Source organism: Echeneis naucrates, chromosome 19, assembly GCF_900963305.1.
Source record: "Echeneis naucrates chromosome 19, fEcheNa1.1, whole genome shotgun sequence".
In the NCBI taxonomy this organism is placed as follows: Eukaryota; Metazoa; Chordata; class Actinopteri; order Carangiformes; family Echeneidae; genus Echeneis; species Echeneis naucrates.
In genome coordinates this window covers 9,985,025-10,011,367 of record NC_042529.1, presented here as the reverse complement: position 1 = coordinate 10,011,367, position 26,343 = coordinate 9,985,025, and the positions used below count along the sequence as shown (strand labels likewise).

The 26,343-nt window shown below is 42.3% G+C and overlaps 1 protein-coding gene across 4 annotated transcripts in view; it reads right to left on the bottom strand.

The window, feature by feature from the left end:
• The window catches only part of rhbdl1 (rhomboid, veinlet-like 1 (Drosophila)), a 33,140-nt gene extending 12,731 nt beyond the window's left edge, over window positions 1-20,409 (bottom strand). The window contains exons 1-6 of one of the 4 annotated variants that reach the window (XM_029528000.1): window positions 20,206-20,409; window positions 18,849-18,851; window positions 12,562-12,720; window positions 5,328-5,552; window positions 4,219-4,367; window positions 4,006-4,118 (exon numbers count right to left, since the gene is read on the bottom strand). In XM_029528000.1, coding sequence (XP_029383860.1) covers window positions 4,006-4,118; window positions 4,219-4,367; window positions 5,328-5,552; window positions 12,562-12,720; window positions 18,849-18,851; window positions 20,206-20,244 — 688 coding nt within the window. In that variant the 5' untranslated portion in view covers window positions 20,245-20,409. Of the gene's footprint in view, window positions 1-4,005; window positions 4,119-4,218; window positions 4,398-5,327; window positions 5,553-12,561; window positions 12,721-18,848; window positions 18,852-20,205 lie in introns of those variants that run through there. The other 3 variants (XM_029528001.1, XM_029527999.1, XM_029528002.1) reach the window with 3 other exon arrangements.
• Window positions 20,410-26,343: the final 5,934 nt, after the last annotated feature.

Genomic DNA, 26,343 nt, shown 5'->3' with positions numbered 1-26,343 from the left:
CGGGGGCTGGATTTATGTTCTTTCATTAAAAAAAAAAAAAAATCAACAAAAAATGTACTTTGCCCAGAAGGCTCAAACTTCCTCCTCCATCTTCATTCAACTCAACAAGAAGTAAATAAATAAACTGAAAACAATCCATTTAAGAGGCACAGTATGATTTTTCTGCAGCAGCAGACAGATAGGGAGGTTGGGCATGCCAAAAATAAAAATTTTAAACAAACGTTTCTTTCATGTCTGGTTAAAATACTTTTTCACTTGATGGTGATATTTTGGGAACATAAATATTTTACACCAGGACTTTTGCTACACTGATGATTGGATTTAGTATGCTTGGCAAAGGACAAGGATGGGGAGAAAAAAAGTCTGAGAAAGACACAGATATCTGAATTGTGCAGGAATTAGCGCAACAGCAGACTCGAACTTGCCGTTTCATGAGTCTGCGGGATTTGGGTTGTCTGAAATGTGAGGTGATAGTGGAGACAGAGACACCCCGAGGCTCACACTAGACTACCAGGAAAAACACGGTGATCTGGCACCTGTTAATGTCCTGAAGCGCACGAAGAAGCTGAAGGAGCCGTTGGCTCCAGGGAAGGAGAACCAGGAGTGGATAATAGGGGAAAAAACTGAATGGTGATGAAAAGAAAGAATCTTGTTCTATCTTTAATGTGGAGCTGAGCTGAAATGTTTCAAATTAACATGGTGCTGTTCTCATAATGAAAACCTGAAACATGAAATTCCTGTGGAGCGGCTCAGGCACTTTTAGTCCTGCAGAGCCATCAAGGATTACTGAGTTGATGCAAAATGAGTAAGGACAAGGTCCAGGGTCTGGCTGAACCGCTTTGTTAGGTAGATAATTACACAATTGTTCCCTTTGTCAGCCCACATCCAAGGACAAAATGTACAACATAACTCTTTATTTTCAGAGGCAGCAAAACAATATTGGAGCACTCCAGTGGAGTAAAGATTATTTTCTGCATCCAGGGATTTACAGATAACACCATCCGACCCACCCAAACGAAAACATTGTCCTTTGCCAAACTAATTTATCTTTTCTTCTAAGTTGCAAAAAAATTATGTCAAGATAACGGCTACAGAGATACATCTTAGCGCACGTGAGACGTCTAAATCTGTGAGAACAATTTTACACCTTCACAGTTTCTGGAGCATCTTTAAAATGAAAAATCTTTCTTTTGGCTTAGAAAGCAAGCCCTGTGGTGCAGATATTCTTGCAGTGTTTTATGGAACACACATAAAGGCACAATACCTGCAATCCACAGACTTTGAGTATAACATGTAAGCTTTACTGCCTTACAAAAATAACAAGCAACATGCATGCGATAGTTGATAACAACAGCCAACATGATTGAACTCACAAGCTGAAATAAAACTGCATGAATATAAACATGAGAAAGCCGTGGGCAATAAAACAGGGAGGGAAGACAAGTCAAGATTTACACCGAGTAATCTGAACCACTGGACAATTTCTAATATCCACAAGCAATCAGGTTTTTACACAAACTGAGGGCAAATTGCAAGATATGATGCAGGGACACACCATGTGAACCAAAATCCATGTTCACACTTACATATAGTCAGGGATTAAAATTAACCAGGTTTTCCTTTTTCCGTGAAACAACACAGCATGTAGCTGCTGCTGCTATAAACCTGAAGTAAGAAGAAAAAGAAGTGACCATACTCTTTGGTTTTCTTTGCTGCCAACTTTTTGCGCTTCGGGCTGTCCCCGCAGAGCCCCCTCCCTCTGAATAAAATGCGCACAACGACATTGACGGTCTTCACAATTTTACTTTTGTGTCAAAATTTGTTGATAATTAAAATTATGCACAAATAGTCTTGGCCCTCAGAACGTGGATATACTGTTCGTGGCGGATAGAAAATTCTACATTTAAAAAAAAAATCATTTTAAGATTCTGTAGGATCTACAGTATACACCACCTGACTGACTGAGAGGCTTTAGAAATCCTACACCTCCCCTCAGATGACCTCTCACCTGAGGGGAGCCTCTCTACTCCTGACTGAGCACACTCAGTCAGAGGCTTCCTCCAAATCTCCCATCATCCAGAGCGACACAAACAGTCCCTGTGCACTTCCCAAACTGCTTTCCTAATGGACCTATCTCACACCATTCACTCCAGCACACTTTAGGTTAAATTACTGTGGTGCTGGAAGCCATTCATCATATTGTTACCAATGGACAGCACAGCTGGTCCTTGCCATTTAGGAGGAATTCAGCTGATTTTTAATTTTTTTCCAAATGCCAAGGAGCTGAAAGTCAAAGTATGTCATATACTGAATGTATACTGATTATACTGAAAGTTCAATGTAGCAAAGTTAAAATTTAATTCCAGACAGTTACACGGGACTTCAGATTAAACTTGTACTACGGAAATTAAATTTTTGATCACAACTATGTAACTGGAGCATAAAAATCCTAGTGAAAACAGTTTGACTCCAGGCTCAGGGGAAACAAATGCCAGCATGTATGATCTCCTTGCTGCTTTCTCCTCCTTTTTGATTCAGCCTATTGCTTAAATCTCCAAACATCTCAAACTGCACTTAGGCTAATTCCCCAGAGAGATGCCTTCCATTACTCTTCTACTTTTTCTTCTCTAAGTCCCATGCTTACTTGCCTGCTCTTTTCCTGTCATCATTGCTAAAATAAATCAAAGCCGCAACAATTCATGAGTGTTAACAGTGTGTGTGCATGTGTGCATGTGAGTCTGATATTTTACAGCGCACGAGGACTTCAGAGCTGCAACAACTCTGTTTTATGACGGTATTTGTAAAGAGAGGAAAAGGAAACACAAAAATTTCAGTTTTACTCACAGGAAAACCAGGTTACAGGAAACAAATTCATATGCATGTAAGTCAGTATGAATAAAGCTATCGCTCTCAATAGTGTTCAAATTATGGTTAGAAGACGATTTACAGATCCAAGACAGAAATTGTTCCCAGTAAGGATGAAAGGGAAAAGAGATTTATGGAGTCATGTTGATATGATGTCTGCAAATACGCATTGGCACCAAAAAGTGAAGTAATAAACCACATCCAGCAATCAGTGTGGATTTAAAACTTTCAATCTCCAAATTGGTGTGCAGGAGGACGAAAGTTCATGAAGTTACTTTTCAACGAAGACTTGTGTACTGCAGCATGACCTCTGGACACCACAAGTCACTCAGCTGAATTTGGTTCACTAGCCTTTTTGCATTTTTTTTTCTCTAAACGGCTGGACTATAACCCGAGTTGAATTTATCAAAACTATCAGACAGACAATCCCTGCATATTGGCTAGAGGACAAGATGGAAACAAACTCTGTCTCACTAGACCTGAGGCTAAAAGTAGTTTGTTTTCATCCAGAAAATATGAGATGCAGTACAACCTTTAACTTGATAAATGATGAAGGTACCAAAAAAAACACAAATCAAACCATTGTTCTGTCATACTGTGCAAACGGTAATGAAAAAAAAAAATAATAAAGGAAACTAGGCCGGAACAGATATATCTGAGACTGGAGAAACACAAAGAAGAAGCAGCTTCTCTCTTTGTATTGTTGTTTTGAAAAGAGAGAGCAATACAGTACAATATGTAAACTGCATGCTACCCCAATGCACAGCTGACACCTGTAGATCCCCTTCACAGTGTCGGCCATTTATACAGGTTGGCCAACAAAGCGCACACAAAAAACTTCAGTTAAAAATCTCTTATGAGAATTTATACAAGCATAGCAAATGATAGTCATAGATCACATCATATTTCAAATAAAGGAAATCAGCAGTGAAAAGTCCAGTTTAAATGTTGTATTAAACATTCAATGTGAATGTTGCCCTTTTTCTTTTTTTTTTTTTTAAAGCAGTGAAACATCTTTTACCAACGCACAGTAAATGTTGCCGCTCCTTTGACCTTGTGGCACAGCACTCCGCTGTGCCACAGCCGCCACGTTGAGATTCACTGGTTTACATAATTCTCAAAATGTTCAAAAACACTCACCAGCCAGCACTCCTGCCATATAAAGCAGACTTATTCGTAGGATGCCGTGGACCATCTCTAAAGGCACACCGATCATCAGCTGCAGTAAAGCATTAAACCCCAATTGCTCCAAACTGAAGAGAGAGAAAACAGGATTCAGTTTTTGTGATTCTGTGTCACAATCAACGAGCAGCCAGATTGCACAAAGCAGGAAGCAGCGGCTGAGGAACCTACCCAACATGCATGAACATGTAGCTGAAGAAGCGCCACACTTGTGCACGGTGGCCTGGATGGTAGACCAGGGGGCTCTTCATGAAGTCAGGCTGATATGTCTGCAGGACCCACTTGTTTAGCATAATGCCATAGCACATGAACACGAAAATCTGCAACAGAGACAGAAAAATGACAATAAACTGTCAGTTCTTGCTGACATAACCATTACATGCTCCCTCTCTGCAATATTGCTGCACAAAAGGCAGAAATTGCTCTGCATAACGAAAACCCTCTGTGCTTTCTAAAAGACGTATGACATTGTCTTCCTTTTTTGGATTCCTCAGCTGATGCTTATTAGACTTGTGGGGAAAATTACTACCCATACAAAAAAAAGGAAGCACATCTGGTTCAATTCCATTAATTTCTTTTCATAGAATAATGACTCATTGTCTCTGTGAATTAAAATTAATATGAACTGTTATTATCACACCCTCACTGGCATTACAGACCATTCAGTAACATTTGGACGCATTATAAGAGCATTTGGCTTCCTTTCCTCAGAATTATGATGATTTCAGGGGAAATGATGAAGTTTTGTTGAGAAACTGTGGGTTATTTGTGCCACTTAATCCCAAACCATTCAACTGTGCTTCAAGAGCATTTCCATGTTAGCAGTTTTACTTTTTTCCCCATTGAACATTATAGGTCAATTACTGACTCTGTGGTGACCAGGGGGCTTATTGACCTGGTTTTCAAGTTCCAAAATTAGTGCCTGAAAAAACAAAAAAAAAAACAAAAACAAAAACAAAAATCCCTGCATGTAGACTGACTGAGCATTTCAGCTTGGAGGAGCAGCATTAAATGCAACCACTAAGCCCCTGACTCTCAAATGGTTTACCAGCTCATATCGAGCTCACTCTAAAAGCATGTGATCAAAGGCAAGAAAATCTTTTTAGTGGGTCTGAGAAGGAGTAAGCCACCAGCAGTCTGCCCTGTGGGTTAGTGGCACATATAAGGCTCAAGCCTCAGGTAAAATATTTCAGGATAAAAATGTTTCTCAGCAAACCTGAATCAGCGGGATCACTACATTCACTGAACCCAGAGACGAGCTGATAATGTCATTCCCTAACCTGGACGATGGTGACAATGGCGATGAAGACAGGCGGGGGACACAGGCGGTTCTGGTGGAAGTACCAGCGTCGGTCCGTCTCACAGGGCAGGATCTCATAGGCCACATAGCGTACGAAACGTTTGTACAGACCCAGTCCCGTCTCGTCCAGCAGGATCTCTCTCTGCAGCGTGCGACGGCCATTGGCGATGGCTCGTCGGAAACTGCTGGAGCGTTTGCTGCTCATCTACAGGAAAGGATGCATTATTCTTCAGTGAGCCCAATGCCAAATCCTCAAGACAACTTTTCAAATTATAAAGAAACTTAGAGATATGATGAACGTCATCCAAACTGTACTGACAGGAGCTTAAAAAAACATCTTTGATGAAAGTTCGTAGAGAAGACCAATACCAATTTATGAGGAAAGATTTTCAGCTGACATAGATTGTGCCTTTTAGAAATCAGCAGACAGGTGTGCCTTCATTTTATGTGTTTATTTTTTCCACTCGATTACTCAATGTCTTTTTTGCATTTAACTTGTCTCGAGTCACGGCCTAAGCATCAGTGTCAGCAGTTGGAGGTCACACCTTACCAGCATCCCATCACTGCCTGCTGCTGAATTTCTAATCTGTGCAATTAAAACCACAACTTTCTTCATGCTAAGTGGCTCAAATCATCAGTAAAGGAGGATCGCCTCTTTTCATATAATCTGACGGAAACTCATCACTGTGACTAATCATCCTAGATGGGGAAGAGCCAACACTCATAAGGGGCTGATTTCACAAAGGACAGCATGACGGACACTCTCATCTACTTTAAGACTTTGCCTTTCCTGACATGGCTCAGATGCGTCAGCGAAGCTGTGAAGATCCTCTTGCACACTTTTTTCTCCACTTGGACATTGCTGAATTCAGCACTTCTAATTGTACTTTTTGCCTTGTACTTATAAGTGATTTTTAGTGTCCATGATTTATATGTTTTGCCTCCGTTGACTGAGTGGAATCACTTTGGCCAAAATGAAGCTAAAAATGAATGACAAGTGTCTCACACATTAATCTGTAACATAAAAACAGCAAAAATTATTTTTGTTCAAACTTTGACAGTCACTACATCCCATCTGTGTGACAGCAATATAAAAGAGAAGTAACAGAGCTGAAAGCATTATAGTGTTTGGTAAAATTAATTAATTGATAAAATAAAATCTTTATGAGGGAGAGTAAATGATTTTATTCTAATTAGTGCAAATACTAGAAGGAGCTTATTACATCCATGAAACTTGCCCTGGAAATAAATGTTTTTTCTGTTTTCATGCAACTGGGCATCAATTAAAATATTAATATGAGAACCACATTCAATGTATAAAAAGCTGGTGATCCCTTTTTACTGTTTGATGGAACTGTGGCTGAAAAAATTCACGGCTGATAAGAAACTAGAATAATGTACGTATAAGCTGTTTTTGATTTCGGCCACATCTAAGTGTGACTGCTGATTGCAGCTAAGACATTATAAAAAAAATGGACTGTTGAAGTGATTTTCTCCTTGAAAAGAATATTTTTGTTAAGGAGATCTATTCTATTGAAAGAGAGAAAGTGTATGTGTTCATGTTATCACAGACTCCAGGTTTGCTTTGTGAGGAGCTCTGCAGCAGCCCGCAGGCCAGCAGGACCGACTCTTGATAAGTTCTTTAATAGAGGCTTAGGGTGAAAACTATCCTAATGCCACGACCGAGGCAGAGAACCATTAGTACAACCCAGAATTCTTTTCCACCAGAGTAACCACTGAAAATACCGTCTGACCAGCTACCAGGGATCCTTCCGAGCAAATATCTGCATTTCCTTTCCAAGAAGTTTGTGTAAAATTTATTTGACGGTGAATACCACACTGAAGTCAGAAGTTTAAAGTCTATAATGCAGCTAAAACAATACAGCTCCTTTGAGGCCCACTGGCTGACAAAGCAATTGTCTACAATTGTCCAGGAAAAGCAGGGGAAGCTGCAGCAGCAGCACCACAGCCAGCCTTTTGTAGAGTTTCCTCCTTAGACAATGTTGCAGCTTCATATGAGACATTATGAAGGAGGGGGGCAGTAGGAGGTTCAACCCATCACTGAAGTAGACCATTCATAATTCATTAACCGGGTCCTGGCTGTAGACTCGTTATATTGTAACCACAGCAGGGGGCACAGTGAAAGAAAGTGTGGGTCAATATCTATAAAAGCTAATGAGCTAAACATACTGAGAGACAGAGACTGCAAATAAATGAGCAAATAATGAAGAGGTAATGAACAGATTGCTCCACAAATAGAGTCCCTGTCTCTTTTTTTCCTTTTAAAGGAATCACTCAGAAAAACAGGGAAAAAAGTGCTAATCCCTTTTGGAGGTTAGCGGAGCCGGATGTGATAACTACCCTAACCGAGGGTAATTATAACATCGGTGTTTGTACAGTGAGGGTGTGAGGGCCTGTTGCACAGTGATAACCAGAGCAATGTCGAGCAGGGCTGCTGGCTCCCCCACAATTGGAGGGATGCATATTTAGTATGGAAATCAGGCCTGGAAAATGCAATTATACTATACTTGAGGCAGGGAGTGAAAGCCGAATAAGGAGTAGAGGGACATTAGATGGCAGAGAGGAGGGAAATTAGAAGGCAAGATGAGATGCCTGGCTGGCTGATGCCAATTTACAGGCTGCTGAGGCCATGGGTGGACGACGAAGGTGAGGCCCCTTCTCTCCCATACTTAACATCTTCATAGTGCTGAAATCACAATGGAAAAGAAGTCTATATGAAGATGAGAAGTGGATTAGAGTGAGGTTAAAGATGTAAATGTTATTGTGCTCTCTTATTTTGCTGACTTTATTTCATCTGTGCTTGGCTCTGTGACAACACCTGTCCCCTCCTGACACCGCGGCGTATCTCCTGTTCATACCGACTGTGTGAATGTCTTCCCCCGAGACACGGCTAAGCATAGCTGTCATTCTGCCTTTCCTTCCCTGACATGTCGGGCTGCCGCCTCTAAAGTGAGCCGTTTGAAGTGACAGCAGGAGGGAACAGACAACAAGACGTGCATGAGCAGCCAAAACATGTGATAATGTAGTGAAAGGAGCGATGGAGCGAGATGCACAGTAAATCACATGACATCACATGAAACACTTGTTGGGGTGGGGTCTAACTTGTACAGTGTTAATGTTTGGAAGTCCCTTGACAAGGCAACATCTTTCAGGGAATAATTGATGCTGAGGCTGAGCGCACAAAGATAAAGACAGTATTCCCCTTAAGGGATGGTTGAATTGGCCAAGTTGACAGCAGTGTGTGTGTGTGTGTGTGTGTGTGTGTGTATGCATGAAACAGCAAGGGTCCAGCCTCCTCCTTTTGGTAGCTGTGTGCTGCTGACCGAACATGCTGCTCTCAGCTTTAGTCACTAGTCCTTGATAGATTAATTACCAGACCACACGGTCAATACCTCCCAGTTCAATGCTAATTAGTAATAACAGTTTAAAAAATATTTTTTAAAGGCCATTTGGATGTCTGCACCTCAGATACACACAGAAAAATCTGTAAAATTTCAGATTTTGCTCAGAAATAATGGTAATAACTGTATTTTGCTCACAAACAGGTAAATCATGTATTGTTGCTTTACATAAATCTTAACAAATGAGCCACACTTCCCTCATGATTCACCACCACTGGGCTAACAGTTTCACTGTAACCATTTCATATATAAATTATAAATCATTCACAAGGTCAAACCTGCATCTTGCTTGCTCTCTGTTTCTCATATACACGCTCACAGCAGAATCCAAATCACTGCGGATCTCAAGCCTCGCTGATTCTACTCTGACCCAGATGCTCAGGTTCTTTCCTGCCCAAATCCTTTTAAAATGAGAATTTACCTTTTTGTCCCTTCTATTTGGAGCCACAGCCTTCCTTCATGGTTTAATCATTGTGGTGCTAAACTTAGGGGAAAGAAAAACTCACACAAGGACACTCAAGCAAAGTGCATCAATTTTAGCTGGTGACTCTGGGAAACCAAAGAGCCTTAAATTGAGTTGGTGGGGGATGTGATGTTGATAAGTAGCATCTGTGGCCATGGAGATGGCTACACTGCAGGCACTTAAAGGGACTTGAAAAGACTTGAACATTTTTAAATGTTTATCTTTCAGTTGCTGAGTACACTGTCTTTACAGGGGCTGCGGCCAAAGTTAATCTCATGTCTGAAAGTGTTCTGTCTCACCACACTGCTCCAAATACCACAAAAGATTCACCCAGTTTAAACGCTGGAAGTTTTAATAGAAAAATGACATAAGAATTTCTCTAACAATACATCCTGGGGGAATATAAGAATCTTTATAATCTTTGTCTAACCCTAAGCCACAACATTTGGGGGGAAAAAAAAAGGGCAAAAAGCAAGAGTTTTAAAAACCTTCAACCTGAATAAAGAGAATCTCCCGCCATAATCTCTAAAACACACCCTCCACCCGTGTAATTAACCATAGCAGCCATTTTGGATCCCCGTTGAGCATTAGCCAAATTACCACCCGAAGGAAAACAATGACACACTTCTTCAATTACACAGCTGTTACATGATAGCATCAGAGGACTCTCTTTAAAGAAATAGATACGTGCAATTAGACACATAGGAATATCCCACTCAACACTGGCCTGGTTTTACCCTCGCTTCACAAACAGATGTTCATTTAGTTGGTGTCTCTCAGCCTCCTGCATCGACAGAATGTATGTGTGTAATTGTGTGTAAATGTGTCACCACGTGTAAAATGTATGCTGGCTGTTTTTCAGTGTGGGATTATTGTGCAAACGTGAGCTATAGCCTCATACCCTTTGGGAGTGTATATGTTTGAGTGAGTGTGTGTGTGTGCATGCGTGTGAGCATTGCTCCCCAAGAGAGGTTTTAGCAGAGAGTTACTTATTCACCCCTCTGGCTGAACTGATGGAGTTCTCTGGCTAAGATAGCTCTGCATGAAAGATGGGTTGAACACAAACGATGTCAGAACGAGTCTTACACTACCACACACAAACGCACACCACACACATACAGACACCAGAGAAGCTGTTGCCTAACGGTGCGATTCAAACACATTTACAGCCACTGAGGTTGAGAGCAGCATGGATTCATGACAGCACTGAGTGAATGTAGAACAACAAATCAGGAAAATGTTGAACATCCGTTAGAGACACAACTGAAAGGAATCTCAATGGCCTGTGGGCTCAGAGAATGAAAAGAGCATGGATTGATCAGGCACATATACACACAAACTCTCTGCACTTTGTTATGTGTGCATTACATTTTAATAATGCGTCGTGGACTTCCACCTTCAGTTGACGCCAGATCACAAATCAACAGACGCATCAGACTTTAGGCACTGACTGTGATATGGTGGCAGCAATCGAAAATATAACTCCCTGAAAATCAGAAATACACAGTTGTGAAAGGAGGTGGAAAGAAAAAAGGCAAAAGAATGAAGGGAGTAGTAGACAAAAAAGTTGATGAAGACACAATCATAAAAGATTTAAGTGATAATTATAATTATAAGATAATTATAATTATCTCTGGCTTTTAGAGAAAAGAGATTAGAGGAGAGAGAGAGAAGCTGGGGGTGTTTGTTGATGACCTGGTTGAAAATGTCATGCTACATGCAACACTTTTTCCCATGGCTGCCTGGAGCCCTTCCCAGAGAACAGAGGACTGCAGTCCTGGCGCATCACATGCTTCACAACGGGAGTCCAGATTCACATCAACGTTCAAATGCTCCGTATGTTAGTCAGCAAATCCGTACTGGCAGCGCTCATGTGTATGAATGAGAGTCTGTCTGCATTTGAGACGGTGTGCTTATATCAGGAAGGAGGGGAACGGTGAGACAGAAAGAAAAGTGGGGGGCTGCATTAATAAATAATAAACCGCTTCCAAGGGTTTGTGTGTATGCAAATCCTATGTATGCATGTGCAGACTGGTGCGGATATGATCTGCGTGCGTTCACATGTGCGTATCAGAAAAATCTTTAAAATCAGACCTGGGGGTCGATAACCGTGTGAGGCTGGGTGTTCTCAAATTACCTCAGATTACTGCCTGCTACTGCCAATGCTGAGCTAATCGAAGGCAATTTGCATTTGGCTGATGGGTAATTTTAAAAGTTTCTCCCTGATGGCATTCGAGGCGAAGCGGGTTTTTTTTCCCACCTAACATATGCTCTCAAGAAGTGTAGAATGAAAGAGAAGGAAATGAGATTTGAAGGTTCAAGGAGGCAGGTACAAAAAGAACGGGGATGATATCACATGGCTGAAGAAAAGTGAGGGTTCAAGATCAGACTGTGCTGAAATGAGAGGGATCAAAAAAAATAACAACACTTGAAGAATGGCAGAGAAACAGAGCTGTATACTCCAAGAAGGAATATGATGAAAAGGCAGCACCACAGGAGCATCACCTTTATTTCTCTGCAGTGACCTCAGATATAGGTCTTGCTTCAAGCTGAGTGGCCTCATGTGGCCTTTTTTACGAACCACAGGCAGCACAGCACAAGGTAAGATACAAAACAGGCAATAAATAGGGAGAGAAAACAAAAGAGGGGGAACTGTGCCCAAGGAAGTAAAAATAAGACAGGAACTGCATTGCACTTAATTACGGTGCTTACACCTGCATGGTTCCAGGAGCTGAAGGCAGGTGCTCATCGATGAGCCTGGAGTGAAGCAGCCTTTCACACGCAAGCCTTTACATGAATTTCCATAGAGGCAAACAGATTGTCGGGGAATGAAGGATAAGAAAATGGAAAGAATTCAAATCCTGAACTCACTTTCAAAGCAGAGGATCCAAAAACAAGGTGCCGACTGCCGAAACTGAGTATAATATCACGCAGACTATTTGTCCATTTGGTGTGTAAAACATACTCTTGTTCAGGGTTAAGGTTTAAGTTTACTGCTGTACACAGTGGTTCTGAAGAGGCCAATAAATCATTTGAAGGCATCATGTATGATAAATAAAATTTGTTACTTCAGCGTTGTGGCTCTCTGAGACTGGTGTGGGTGTTTTTCTAGTGCTCACTGTGCACAGCTAGTGCAGTAACTCTCTGGATTTAACAATACATTAACTGGAAGGATTGATCCCCCTTTCACAACAACCTGAATAGTTCAGTCAATTTTCGCCACTGTGGAGCTTGGTGTGAATCAATTCTGTAACCTTTCTGAAACCCAACAAAAGTGTGAGCATGTGATGAAGTTTGTGTCTTGTTCTGCATGCCACGGGCCCACTCACCAGCTCAATGAGCTCCTGGTAGCACACCTGTCCCTCCTCATTGCTCTGGACCAGCGCTAACAGCATGTCCAGTTTGGACGGGTCCAGCTGCAGCTCATGGTGCTCCACCAAGCTGGTGAAGTTCTCCACTGCAATGAAACCGGTGTTCTCTGGGTCCAGCTGGGGACAAAAAAAAAAAACAACAATCCATTCTCAGAAATACTGGCATAAAAACTGGTTTGAGGATATTGTTCATGTTGGGCTTTTTAGATGATAAGCTGCACTGCAGAGATTAAGTGACAGTTTGCCCTGAGGGAGATGCATCAGTAAAAGACTGAGATATATACACACACAGAGATGCAGCTGATACTCAAATGAGAGCTCCAGGGCTTCTGACAGTGACACTAGAATTAATTAAGCTATGTGGCGCCTGGTGAAGAAGGCCCACCGATGAATTTCCTCCTCCTAAAGCCAGTCCTGGCAGATCTTCTGCAGGTGTTCTCACCTCCTACATTACGGCGCGGTACGGCAGCTTCCCTACAGTCTGGCCACACTGAATGACATCTACAGCAGCAGGAGGAGGACCTCCTGTATCACAAAGGACCCCGCCCACCCCACACACAGCCTGTTTGTCCCCCTTCCCGCAGCATCAGAGGGAGAACCACCAGGCTCAGAAACAGCTGCCTTCCTGGTGCTGTAAGACTCTATAGCTAATGAAAAACTCACAGTGGAGAGCCTTCCGAGTTCATGCAGCTATTTCGCCATTTCAGCCACTTCAATTCAGCTTCCACCAATCTGTGCAATACTTACACTCTAAATATCTCCACACCTTATTTCTTTTTTCTTCAACCCTAACTTAATTTAGTCAACTTTTTTACTTTTTACTTTAATCATATTGTGCTTCACCACTGATCCAGTGAATTGTAATTTCATCGTCATGCCAAACATTCTAAGTAAAAATAATAAAAGACTTCTTGAGTTGTGAATTTTGGCGTCTTTGATGCTGTAGTAAGAATTGGGCCCGCCTTAAGATAATACCACATTCAACCTCATTACAAGAGCAAAAGCAAACAGCGAGATGGTCGCCATTGTCACAAGCAGAACACAGATGGGCTTGTCATTCTAATACGCTGTGACTTGCAGGTTTGGTGGGCAAAAGGAAAAAAAAATGCTTGCCATTAAATGAGGTTGACTTTTCAGTGTTTGTTTCTGAGTGGACGTGTCATTTGACTCACTCTGTAAGTCTGTCCTTGGTCACATTTGCAGCTCACAGTCACTGTGGTTTTTAGAATCACCATTCACTCACTGAGACCACAGTCCCACGGGTTATTACTGCTGATGCCAGCGCTTGTCGTAATTGATTTAAGCGGGAGAGTGTCATAAAAATGGCTGGGTGAAGTTGTCTAAAATAGTTCAGGGTTAAAAATGGCTTGTAAAGTATAGGGTGTGTATCTACGCTTGGTTTGTGTAATGTGGGTTTTTCAGCATCACTTTCACATACCTTTTTTTCTTAAATGCAATTCAATCGCTCTCCTACTGAGTGTTAATTTCTCATGCCAGCTCTCTTGAGTGTATCTGACTGTTTGTGAAAAGGTGCCGGTGGACAATCTGGAGCAGTACAAAGAGAGCACATGGAACGAGCCCTTGCTGCTTCTCATTTTACTGTTTCCTGAATGCTAACATGGCCTCATTAGGTTTTGGATAGTAAATCAACAGCCTCTTGTTGCCCCAGGGAGGAGTGAGCTTTCAGATGTTGCGTCAGTGTGGAGTCAGTCGTGTCTGATCATTGTTGGCTATGAGTCCACAGGAAGACTCCCATCCAGGCCGCCTTAGTCTGGACCCGGCCGACTCCAACACAGTTAGAACAAAGATGCTACACTTGCTGCATCAGGAGAGTGGCATTAAACTACGCTGCGGCATGTCAGTCTCTACTGCGGGAGGCTCCGAGCTTAAAGCTGTGCTGCTCAACGAAGGAGCAAAGAAGATCAATCACCTCCTGAACATGTTTACTGAATTTGCTTTGCTTCCCCCTGCACTGTTTCCCGAGGTTTTTTTACACTCATTTACGCGAACACAAGCATCCCATTAACTGCATTTAATCTGTCTTTTTCATTCCCCCAAATACTATTATTTCACATGGGAGAGGGCAGTGGAGGAAGAAACTAATGGGATAGTTTTTATGACGCTTGACTTAGAGAGATGTGTTGCTGCTTAAAAGTACTGGAGAGGGGATTTTGTTAGTTATGATACTTGCCCTACACTAACATAGCTCAAAACAAAGTAAAAAAAAAAAATCTGTTTCTAATAAAAAAAAAAATCTATGCAAACACAGATATTGTTGACTCCAAGACAATGTTTACATGATGTGTAATTGTAAATGAAGGGGAAAAGCTATCCGCAGAATGGCTTCCTTTTCTCATTGTCAGTCACACATCACGCTTTAACTTCCACACTCCCCGTTAAGAGAGCCTGACAGACACCGATTACAAGGCAGCCTGAAACGCTCATAAAACCGAATTCGTGAATAAAAATGAACCAAGATGGGAACGAAAATGGTCCCAGGTTTATTTTTAGATAATCCCTTTAACTGTGTATTCCATGGACGTTTGTTAAAACACAGCCCCAGTCTTCCCTTGAGGAGAGCTGAGCAAAATGGTGCAGATATGGCCAATATTTAAGATGTGTAGGACGCTAGAATGGCATGTGGGGAATACAGGGGGGCGAGACAAAGCACGAAAAAGACAGTAGAGTGGCAAAGGGTGGAAAATGAGCGAGAGAGGCGGATGATCGAACTGTGTAATGTAAGACATGTGAAATGTTTTAAAGAAAAGAATTGCAGAGAGAGAGAATGGAGAGGAGAATGAGGTATGAATGACAAAGACAGAATAGAAAAAATGCTGAGATTCTGCGCGTTTGTCTGGGCCAACAGTGAGGCCTCTTCTTCTCTCTCCTATAAGAGGACTGTGACACACTCCAGTGCTCTGCATCCACTTGCCACAGAGGAGAGATAGATCAGATTCTAACGTGCTCCTGGCTCAGCCCGGGCTGACAGAACAGAGAGCCACACTGGGGACATCTGATAACTGTCAGCCTCCATATGTCAGCCCATCACTACGCATACAGCGGCCGCTCAGCCTCAGACACGGTGGCACACAGTAAAGTGCTCCACACATTCATGCAAACCAAGTGTTGCTCTTGAGCTTTCACACTGCACAGATACTACTCCCTTCAGTCATCTGGCCTTATTCAGGAGGAACGTAACACAGGAGGAGGCTGTCCTCTGATGATACAAGGAAGTGGAGGATTGGCTGTTGTACCCAGTTAGGATTATCAATTAGTGAGATGAGGCACATTGGGATGAATGAGTGTTGGCAAGAAGAGTCTGTTGTTATTTTCTTTTTTTGTTTTTTTTTTTTTGGGGTGATGTGTGTGAATGAGAAAGGGGGGAGACACAAGGAATAGAAAAGGTAGGAATGTAGGAAGAGGGAGGGCAAAAATCACAGAGGTAAGCAGTTATTGAAGCGATCCAACACTGGTGAGGGCGACACTTTGACAAGCTGCAAGCGTTGCCATAGTTACCAGTCGCCTGTGTGTCATCCCTTGCACCCCCCCAATCTCCGACATATTGGTGCTTGAGAAGCAAGGGAAAGACACAAAAGGGAGGGGAGAGAAAGAGATGATTAAAAAGAGGAGAGATGCTGATGTCTGAGAAGGACAGAAAAAAATGAATACAGATTCAAAGGAGATCAATGAGATAAAAATAAGGAAGAGCTTACATGTAAAATGAATTGGGGTGGAGATTATGGATAAGAGGTGGAGGTGTTGATGCCCCGGGGGGGGTGTGAGGAGAAGAAGAGAGGAATCCTGTCTGTCTGACTGACCCCCAACACCTCTATTATCTTCAGGACAGCATGTGCAACTGACCCCAGCCCATGACTGATTTATCAGTCTGGTCCACATCGGCTCAAGAAGCAGACCTTCAGCCATGATAGGACAGTGAGAGAACGGGACAGAGAGATGGGGACGATTCCCATGTTCAAAATTCACAATCATTTACTTTTATTGTTTGAAAACTCCAGACAGTAAAATTCCTGCTTCCTGCACTACGTCCCCAGTGTGGCGCTCTGTTCCCTGTCGCAGATTAGCTGATTAATCACCTTGTTGACCGACAGAAAATGCCAAAAAGATCCAATTCCAGATTCATAATTGGGAATCCTCTATGTTTCCTTTATCTTTTATGATTGTAAAAACATTTTCAGCCATTTTGGCCTTGTGGTCAAACTTAACAAGCAGTTTGAAGGCTTCCCCTTCAAAAACTATGATGAGCATTTTTCACCATTTCATTGACAAATTTTATCAGAAAACAAGAGGCAACAAGGCTTAAAATTTCTTACACTCTACTGTTGTGATTAAACTAGGGTCTGCTCTAACTAATACAATATTCAAAACAATAAGTACCACTTGTTCAGATATACTAAAACAGACACAATCATGTAGAAAATAGAAAAATTATAGAAAATAGTGGCATTTACTCAAGTACAGTAAGATTTGAAATAAAACAACATAATATCTATATAGAACAGATAAGTTCTTCTCAGAACTGAAAAGTCAAAGGAGGATAACTTATGTAATCTCAAGAGGTTTTTTTTTTTTTTTTTAGCAAAAGTTTGATTCTTGATTTAGTATTTATTTACTCATAGGAAAATAATTACCATGACTCCAGTGAGATGGGAATGCAGCAGCATCACTGCTACAGTTGCCAGGCCCGGTCCCAGTGGGCACAGGCTACTTTGGTCTCTGTGAACAAAACGGTCAAGCATGAAGAAGGCCGTGTAAGTGCAGAGGGCAGTGGCATTTACAGGGCACAGCATGTTTGCATGGCATCAGATAAAACCCGTCTGTTGCCCACAGACTATGTAATTATCACAATGCATGTTATGCACTGCTGTTATCATCATTACACTCAAGCTTTATCACTGTTCCTCTATAAGCATGATGGCCCAATTTGAAACATCCAAGGAATTTTCCTTGATGAAAACAATCATCTAACTCCGCTTCCTGGTGTTTCAACACAGTCCAAACAGCCAGAGGGATTTTCAATTACAATTCGATGCAAATCAGAAGCAGAGAATGATGAAAGGGGGTAGTGTGTATGAGTTTTACTCTTACTGCTTGACATAAATATGTCAGAATCACATTCAGAACCCCAAGTCCTTATGGGAGAGATATAAATAAGCCCGATAAGAAATGAACACATAGGGGAGATATTTAGCAACTGATGATAGCGTACTTTAGAGTGCTACCAACCATCAAGTTGCCTTATCAGTGGCACTGCAATGGAAAGACTACCAGAGAAGTGTGTGTGTGCGTGTGTGTGTGTGTGTGTGTGTGTGTGTGTGTGTGTGTGTGTGTATACTCTGATGATGAGCATATGTGTGAGCCTGCATAGGCCAGAAATAGCCTGAGCTCAGCATTGCAACCTTCTGCAGACAAAGACTAATAAACTCACTCATGTTGCCACTGTTGCTTTCTTCCTCGCTCCCCCTGCAGCATTTTTATGTGGTTCAGAGTGACAGGGCTGCAATTTCCCCTCTGCTTTAGACCTGCAGTGCTCATGTAAACTAAACACGTCCTTCTTTGGGTGCAAAAAATGTTGTACTGCCCAATAAACCTCAGTTTATAATAGCTTACGTATATTTGGCTGAAGGACACGCTGCTCCATTTTTTAAAGTGCCAGGTTGGGGAAATCCCTACCAAACCATGTATGAGTAATCATAAACAAGTACACTTAAGATGCTTTTCAGCCTATCCCTTGACCTCAGAATGCTCGTGCGGATTCTGGATGGGATGCTATGGCCATGATGGGAAGCCTCCGACGACTGTGGCAATATAAATCTGATGGGCAGTTCTGCAAAAACATGAGACATGTGCTGCAAAACATTTTCCTGGATAAAGATGAGAAAAAAAGTGCCCAATGTTTAGGCAGGCAGCAGGGCTTTGTTAAAAACAAGCTTGCCTGTTCGAGGTCCAAATGCTGTTGGCAGATTTCACCTCATTCTAGTTTAATTAGAGAGACCTTTTCCAAATCAAAGGCCACCGCATGAAGTCCCCAAAGTGGAAAAAGCCAGTTGTCTGCCAGTGTGAGTGATTTGGTCTATACTTGAGCATAATAGGACAGTAGCCTGCTCAACTGTGGCCTTGCAAACTGCCTATATGAACACTGGCCCAAGCAGAGTAAATCCCACAATCAATAAAATAACCAGCCGTTTACAGTGTGGAACTATTGGCTTCATCTCCCAAGCAGCGACCTGCTGGATCCAAAATGGTTATTGACACAGATGAGTCAGCCTATTTGATACCGCATTTAAAATGTGTCTGTCAAGAAATATGTATTGTCGAGGTATCACCAAGTAGCTGTTATCACTTAAGTGCTCATACAGTAAATGACTCACCAGTGTAACCACAGAGCATCTTCTCACTCAACCCACACAGGCTTCCACCACACACATTCATAAAAATGCAACTGTGCACATGATCACAGACATGTCTCCCCAGGGCTCTTCAGCTTGCTGATGGGCCAATCATGACCCCTGAAAGAAGCATCAGATAATTGATTTCTAAACCTTGGACAGAATGACTGCCCAATCTTTCTGCCAATCAAGCTAAACCTCAACAGGCCGGGTGAAAAACAGCAAACACGTTGGAAAACTTAGAGGCAAATACCAGACAGAATAAAACTCAAATTACCCATATGGACACATCCACATATCATTTAGGCCTTTTGGGAGCACTTGCCAAATACATGCATTCCTTCTTGGCATCTGCCTCAAAATCCATTCTAGCATGTTAATTTTGGAGATTGTAGACCACAGCTAAATTCAGAGATCGATCTGATTGGGCGGTAAAACCAGGAGCCTGGGTAGAGGACTCTGAGAAACCAGATGTTGTAAGGAACATTTGTCACTGCTGTCCATATGCACCAACTGCACAACAACATTGTATTTGTTCTTGGCAATTATCTTCAAAAGAGGGAAAAGTTTACGGCCAAATCACAAATTCCATTCTAAAGGAAAAACCGTGACAGTGGGCTTCACAGGAACTGCCTCACTGCTCGACCCTTAGACATGAAAAGCTGGACAATGTTTAAATCTCTGCTTCTCTTGGTCTCATATGGGAAGATTGGATTTGTGCATTAACAGAGAAAAAAAAAAAAAAAAAAAAAAAAGAGGAAAAATGCACTCAGGTACAGACACACATCCATGCACATACAGCATGATGCTGCAGACGCTAATGCAGCAGCTGCATGATTTCCCTTTTTCCTACATGATTTCTGGTTCACTCTTCAAATCTAAAATCCATCAATGAAATCAACCTTTACATCCATTCATGCAGTCCTACCAAACGTTTTCCTCCTTCCATAAACCATGACATGATGCCCCCCCCCCTCCACCCCTCTTTTTTCCGGGGCCCATGATCTGACCTCACATTCTCGGGGCTCACATGGCTCCATGACGCTGGCATCCTTCATGTTACGGCTGTACAATGCAAACAGCCCCTGCTATGAATCCTCACATCAGCTCTCACCCCCAGCCTCCGGACGGATGGCGAGGTGGCCGAGAGCCCGTAACCATAGAAACCTCTGCCGCTGCATGCTCGCTTGCTTACCTGCTCTTGTATGAGCTGAAACAGGGAGCTTCTATCCATATACTGGCCAGTGAGGTGAGAGGACCCGCCGAGGACAAGGGCATAGGGAGGAGCAAGAGAGGAGTGGTGTTGGTGTTGGTGAGGATGGGATAAGGTGGAGGGGGATTTGGCTGAGGTAGCAGCTGGTGCCTAAATTGTAGCGTCAGGCCCCTTCTTAGCTGCTGCGCCCCCCCCCCGTGATGATGGAGAAAGCCTGGAGGGCTCGGTCCCTGGTTTTCCTCGCCAGAGGTGGAGCTGGAGTGACAGCCCGGTGCTGAGGGTGAGGATGGTGGCGCGGACGGGCCGTGACTCTGCTCTGAGCCAGCGCAGTGTGGCGGTGCGGCCAGCTTCAGCAGACGACAGGCAGGCAGGCAAGGCAGCTCTCATTCACTCTCCTCCCTCCTCCTCCTCCCCCTCGCTCTCCTCCATCCCATTGCACTGACTGCTACCTCTCTCTCCCTCTCCCCTCTCCTCACACACACACACACACACACACTGCGCCGCCTGCATGTCAATGAGGCAAAGGAGGGAGGCGGCCTGTTTCCTCCAATCGCAAAAGGGGGGGGCGTGGCCAGGGGCTGCGGCTCCGCTCCTCAGGGAGGGAGCAGGGGATGGGCTCCACTGCGGCTCTGCTCGTACTACAGGCAGACCCCCCCCCCTCCGTGCACACGTCTAGTCTGTCTGACAGACACGCAAGCCCACACACTGTAAACAAGACGGCGGCAACATCCTAACCGTGTTGTGATAGTTTTAATTTGGATGGATGGCGTAATGACGCGAAGGACATCAATCCCAATCTGAGACCACAAACCTGCTGAGCATCCTTTACATCCCCGTGCTAATTATAGCCATTGGCACAATGGAACAATGTTTGCACTGCTGCACAACCTACCGTCCTCCCACCCACAGCACACAGCACGGACATAAAACTGAATTAGACTGCTTTAATGGCCAACTGATCCCCCATTGAGCTCAAATAAATACACCACAACAATAACACAAAGCCAAAAATGAACCTTAATACATTAATTCATTGTTAGTATTAGTAGAACAAAGACTGTGTTTATGTTAATCCAATGCATCTGATCTGTCTGTTACTGCTTATGTGGACAGCCTTGTTTTATTGAGATCCCCTTGAAAAGGTGATTTCTCTCTGGACTAATCCACAGTGACCCCCTCCTCCTCAGGATGATGCCTACAAGGCGAGAGAGAAGGAGCCAAGGGAAATAAATTTAAACTCATACGAAAATTTTCAAACAGCCCCTGAGGACACTGTGTGGGTTGTGACCCATCATGGTTGAAGGGGCAGCGTTTTGAGTCCCTTGTACCGTTTCTGGTGAGACTTACCACCAGTAGCATAACTGAGCTTCTGGCTCCTTGACAAAGAGTGCCTCAGCCTGTTTAAGTACAATGATTGCACCAGATGTTTGGACTTTTATATTTTCTTGTAAGGATGGTGGCTTGTAAATCCCCCTCAATGTGCAAAGCAGTTTTTAAATATCCAGACCTACTCAGCACAGTAATGTATCTAGTGCCTTACTGGCTCAACTGCTGCCACTGACTATGAGAGGCTAAGGGTAACTGCGGTATTTGTCCTAATGGATTGGATCTAGGCCACACTGAACGTGGCAGTGCTCCCAGACTTTCTTTGTCACCTTCCTTTATGCCCATCTGACACACTCTGGTTTAAACAAAACCTTTATAAAGCCAGTTCAAGTCTATAGAAATGCCAAGGTTCTTTTTCTGCTTAGAAGGACTGAAGTCAGTTCATAGTGTTCTTTGTTCAGCTATTAATCAATGTTCAAAATTAATTTGTCTTCAATACTCTCCAGTTATGTGAATATGACATATGTAATTATTAGGTCGCTTCTAGAGGATTTTTCAAATTGCAATAAATGAGATGGACTGAAAGCACAGCCGAAATTAAACCAGATTCAGCTGTTGCCTTGGTAACCCCAACGGACTCCCATCAAACAATTACAGATGAGTACCATGAAAAAAAAAAAAAAAATCACCCCATCCCACCCCAGTGCGGTTAGAAAATAAAGGACAAAACCCTTTTAAGAAAAAAAAAAAAAGTCCCCATCCTATATGTTTCAAAAAAGGATGAAGATGTAGTAGCACTGTTAGAAAAAGCAGTGAGAGTTGCATGGTTATCACAGCACAACCTTGGCTTCAATTATTAAGACAGACAGTGTAGTATCAAGTATGCACTACTATTCAGTCACAATAAGAAGGGAAAATGGCCTTGAAAGAGGAAAAATAGCAGTAAATGCAGGTAAGAACACAAAAAAATGAAAAGGATGCTAACTAGCTGTACCAGGAGTCACGTCAGACTTAGTGTCTCCATTACTCTACCACCCAGTGGCATTATACAGATGACTTGCGGAACAAGATAAGCCTCCAGTGAAATGCTGTCTTGGCTGCTTGAGGCATCCTCAGCTGAATGGTCTCTCTTGAGCCTGACTAAATCCTTCATGTTCTATTCACCCCTGGTGGATGGATGCAGGCGGCAGGACAAACTCAGGCAGCCTGTTTCTCTTTAACAAGGCCTGAGAGCAGCAGACAAAATGCTGCTGTAGCCTGTGCGTGAGCAGGGAGGGAATAACAAGACCTTTCAAGGAGGCAAAACACACATTAATTAGACTGCTAACCTGCACTCTTCCTCACCATCTTAATGACCTCGAGGCCCAAACAGCAGGTGTTTATTTATCAGTGTCAGGGTGAGAATAGTTGCTTCTCTCAGTGAGATGCATAGCAGAAAGCTGTGACTGCTTCCCCTATCTGGATACAATGAGTCTTAATTTTATGTAGATTTTGAGCACGAGGAGTGCATATATATCTTATTTTACAGAGCAGGTCTCTTACATTCACCACAAATGGTATGTGCAGGGATTATTCTTTGTGCACAAAAACCTCCTCTAATCAACCGTATATCCTCACAATGGTTTGCACAACCCAAGTGAAATCCAATCCTTGTAGCTCAGTCTTGACCCAAGAGGTTTGGTATTACAAAATAAGGCTCTCTGTTGATCTGGTCGCTAGTGCAATATTAATTTCTGCTCTGTCAAAAGACTGCGGAGAGTTGCATGCCAAAGTATCTGGGAGTTATAAAGCGGATAGCTGTCATATATCAGCTTCACAGTAAATCTGTGTGCTACTTTATTTACTGTCTACTGAACTACATGCAGGCAATGAAGTTAGAAACACTGTGTTTGTTTCGTATATATATTGCTATGTATCTATCAAATCTGGCACCATTTGATACCAGAAACACAAATGATCCAATCAATAAATCGATTGGATCGATTCAGCTTCCTGAATCTTTTATTCAAAGAAGTGTTTAGGCCAAACAAGAGCCAGTGAATTCTCCCTAATGGAGAAATAAAGAATGATCTCATGAAATCTTGACAAACTTGTTGAGATCACCAGTGACAAAGATCCACATCATTGTCTCTGTGTGGACATCCAAGTGAGATGGAGTGCTATCCAGTGTCTTCTGGCAAAATGTTCCTGCCATCTACCACAATGAAAACAGAGAAGATTTTAAAATATTGATCAGGCTGAAAGAGATGGTAGAAACGCAGGAGGAGGAGCTACAGCTGGAGAGCTGAAGACAAGAGGGAAATAAAATTTCCACTACAAGACCTGAGCAGAAAAATTGAGACTTTATATCACAACAACAGGTGTTGTAACACTCTGGAAATTGCCAACATGCATGATCATAGCTCTGCAGTGTTGCTCTCTCAGCTGATCTAGACTTAATAAAGACAAAGTCTTGTGGGGGATTTCTAATCTTCACTAACTGTGTGAATCAAAATAGACGGTATTTCACAGTTGAGCTACTGAATGTTGAGCAGTGGTGATTGTGCAAAAGAGGGAATCACCCACATGATGAAAGCTGGCAAAAAGGAAAAAAATAAATAAAAATGAATCAGGTCACTGAATGACACACTTTTAGTTCAAAATGCTCTATTTAAAAGATCTCTTGGGGACATCGAAACGGAAGAAGTCAAGGAGGGGAAGGGTGGAGCTAGAGGAAGGAGGTTAAAAAGTGAGATAATTAAAGAAAAGGGGGAAATTAATACATAAAGAATGTATGACAAATTAACAAATTCAATAAATTCTGCCAAAATTTGTACTCAGAGAAGAGCCACTCTTTAAGCACCAGCATGCAAAACTCACATCCTCACTTTGGCGACAGATCCAACATCAATTGTCATTTCTGACATTGTTGTGTCTCTTTGAGTCAAGTTCTGGGTTTCTGAGTTGTTTCCTAAAATGGATTTGAGAATCATTACAGAGAGTCTGAGGTGAGGGGAGACCTCTGCTGTCCAAACCTGCAGATGCAGCCTACAGTTGACATCAATTCATACAAACCACAGGCATCCAAATAATTGTTACAAATGAGACACAGAACCAACTGAAGTAATCGCAGCTGGTCACTCCTGTACTTTGATTAAGACCATATTTACAATTTAACACATGACAGCATCTACACTGTCTACACTGTTTGCTGTCATTGTGTCGTTTTTCCACTTTTGTGGAAACTGACAACAAACTAGAAAGCAGAAAGACCTGTGTGAAATCGATGTTTCTGGCTGTGTTTTAAAATAAAAAGTCTGAAGTCTACGTGGGCTTATAATAGATGGTTCTGGTGTAGAAGTAGCCTATTCCAACAGTGTCTGGTACTTGAATACTCCACCTAAGTCTCAAAGTATTAAAGGGGCAAGGCTTAAAGTCGGGATTAAAGCTAAATGTAGCATTCTTCAAGAGCAATGTATCACTTTCAAATCAGATGTGAACACTAGTCAGTGTCACAAGAATTGTGGGGTCAGATAAAAAAAAAAAAAAGCTTTTGGGGGAGGAGTTTTACGTCTTATCTAAAAAAAATGTTATGAAGTATTTTAAATGTAATTTTATTTACCATTGAGGGACTGTTCTTTGCTTTCTTTTAGGGGAACATGGATGCTTAAAAAAAAAAAAAAAAAAGACCTCACAATTGTTAAAGTAAAATGCCGTGTCAACAACAGCTCACAATAGTTTCTGTTAGTCTATTATCTCTGCTGGCTTGACTGACGGCTCATTGGTGCGCTAACAAACTCTGTCCAATGACATGCCTGTCCTGTGAGAGGTGGTTTGACAGCTGACAGTGTGGAAACAGTTACCTGCTCTAAATGCGGACATGAGGGAGGCTGTTTTCGGGTCCAGAATAGTAAGACCTGAACAAAGAGCGTCTTGGTATGGGGCAGACTGATGGGCCTCTGTTGGCCTGGCTGTGCAGCACTTGGCTTTGACACCTGCTCAGAATCCAAGTGCTGTCACAAATGTCAAAGGCCAAATGTGCGCACACTACTTCCACAGAGCGCCCTCACACCACAGCTGGCTCCTGGACAAGTGTGTGTATAGCACTCGGGTGTCAAAGCCTTGTTCTCACTTTCTGAGGTCTCTTAATGGCACCCTGTTATTTTAAAGCAGGTCTAATCACCAAGACTTAAAAGTTGTCTGTGATGCTGAGCTAAATTATATCAAGCTCACAGCCACAAGCATTTCGTAACCAAGAGCTGGGATGGGGGAAAAAAAAAATAAAAATTATGTATGTCCAATTTCCCTGTCACATATAGATGATGTGAGATGAAGCCACATTTGGTTTATAACTTGAAAATAAAGTTGGTTTAAAAAGAAATGTAAAAACAAATCAGACAAAACATGATGAACCTATCTCCTGTTTGCTTTGTAGATTTCTGGGATGTTTCAAGTGCTGTTCTTGTCTGCTTTCAGAAGTGCGATTGTCATGATGTCTTCTTTAAACTGTGTCATTAGAGCGTAACAATTACTTTGGCCTCTCCTAAAAAGCGTAACTGGCAGACATTCAACATCTTTTACACATATTCTTCATTTTCATCTTTATCTGTTTATAATACTTTATGTGATGTTATAAATCAGTAGGAGTTTGACTCATGTTGAAGCCGAACATGAGGAGCCACATTATTTTTAAGGTCTCACTCTGCCGGGTTACATATTGCTTGTGGGCAGAACAGCCAAATAGAGACTGTATACTCATGAACTGTAGATTCATTTTGTTTCCTTTAAGTCTCACACATAAAACCCATTTGAGGG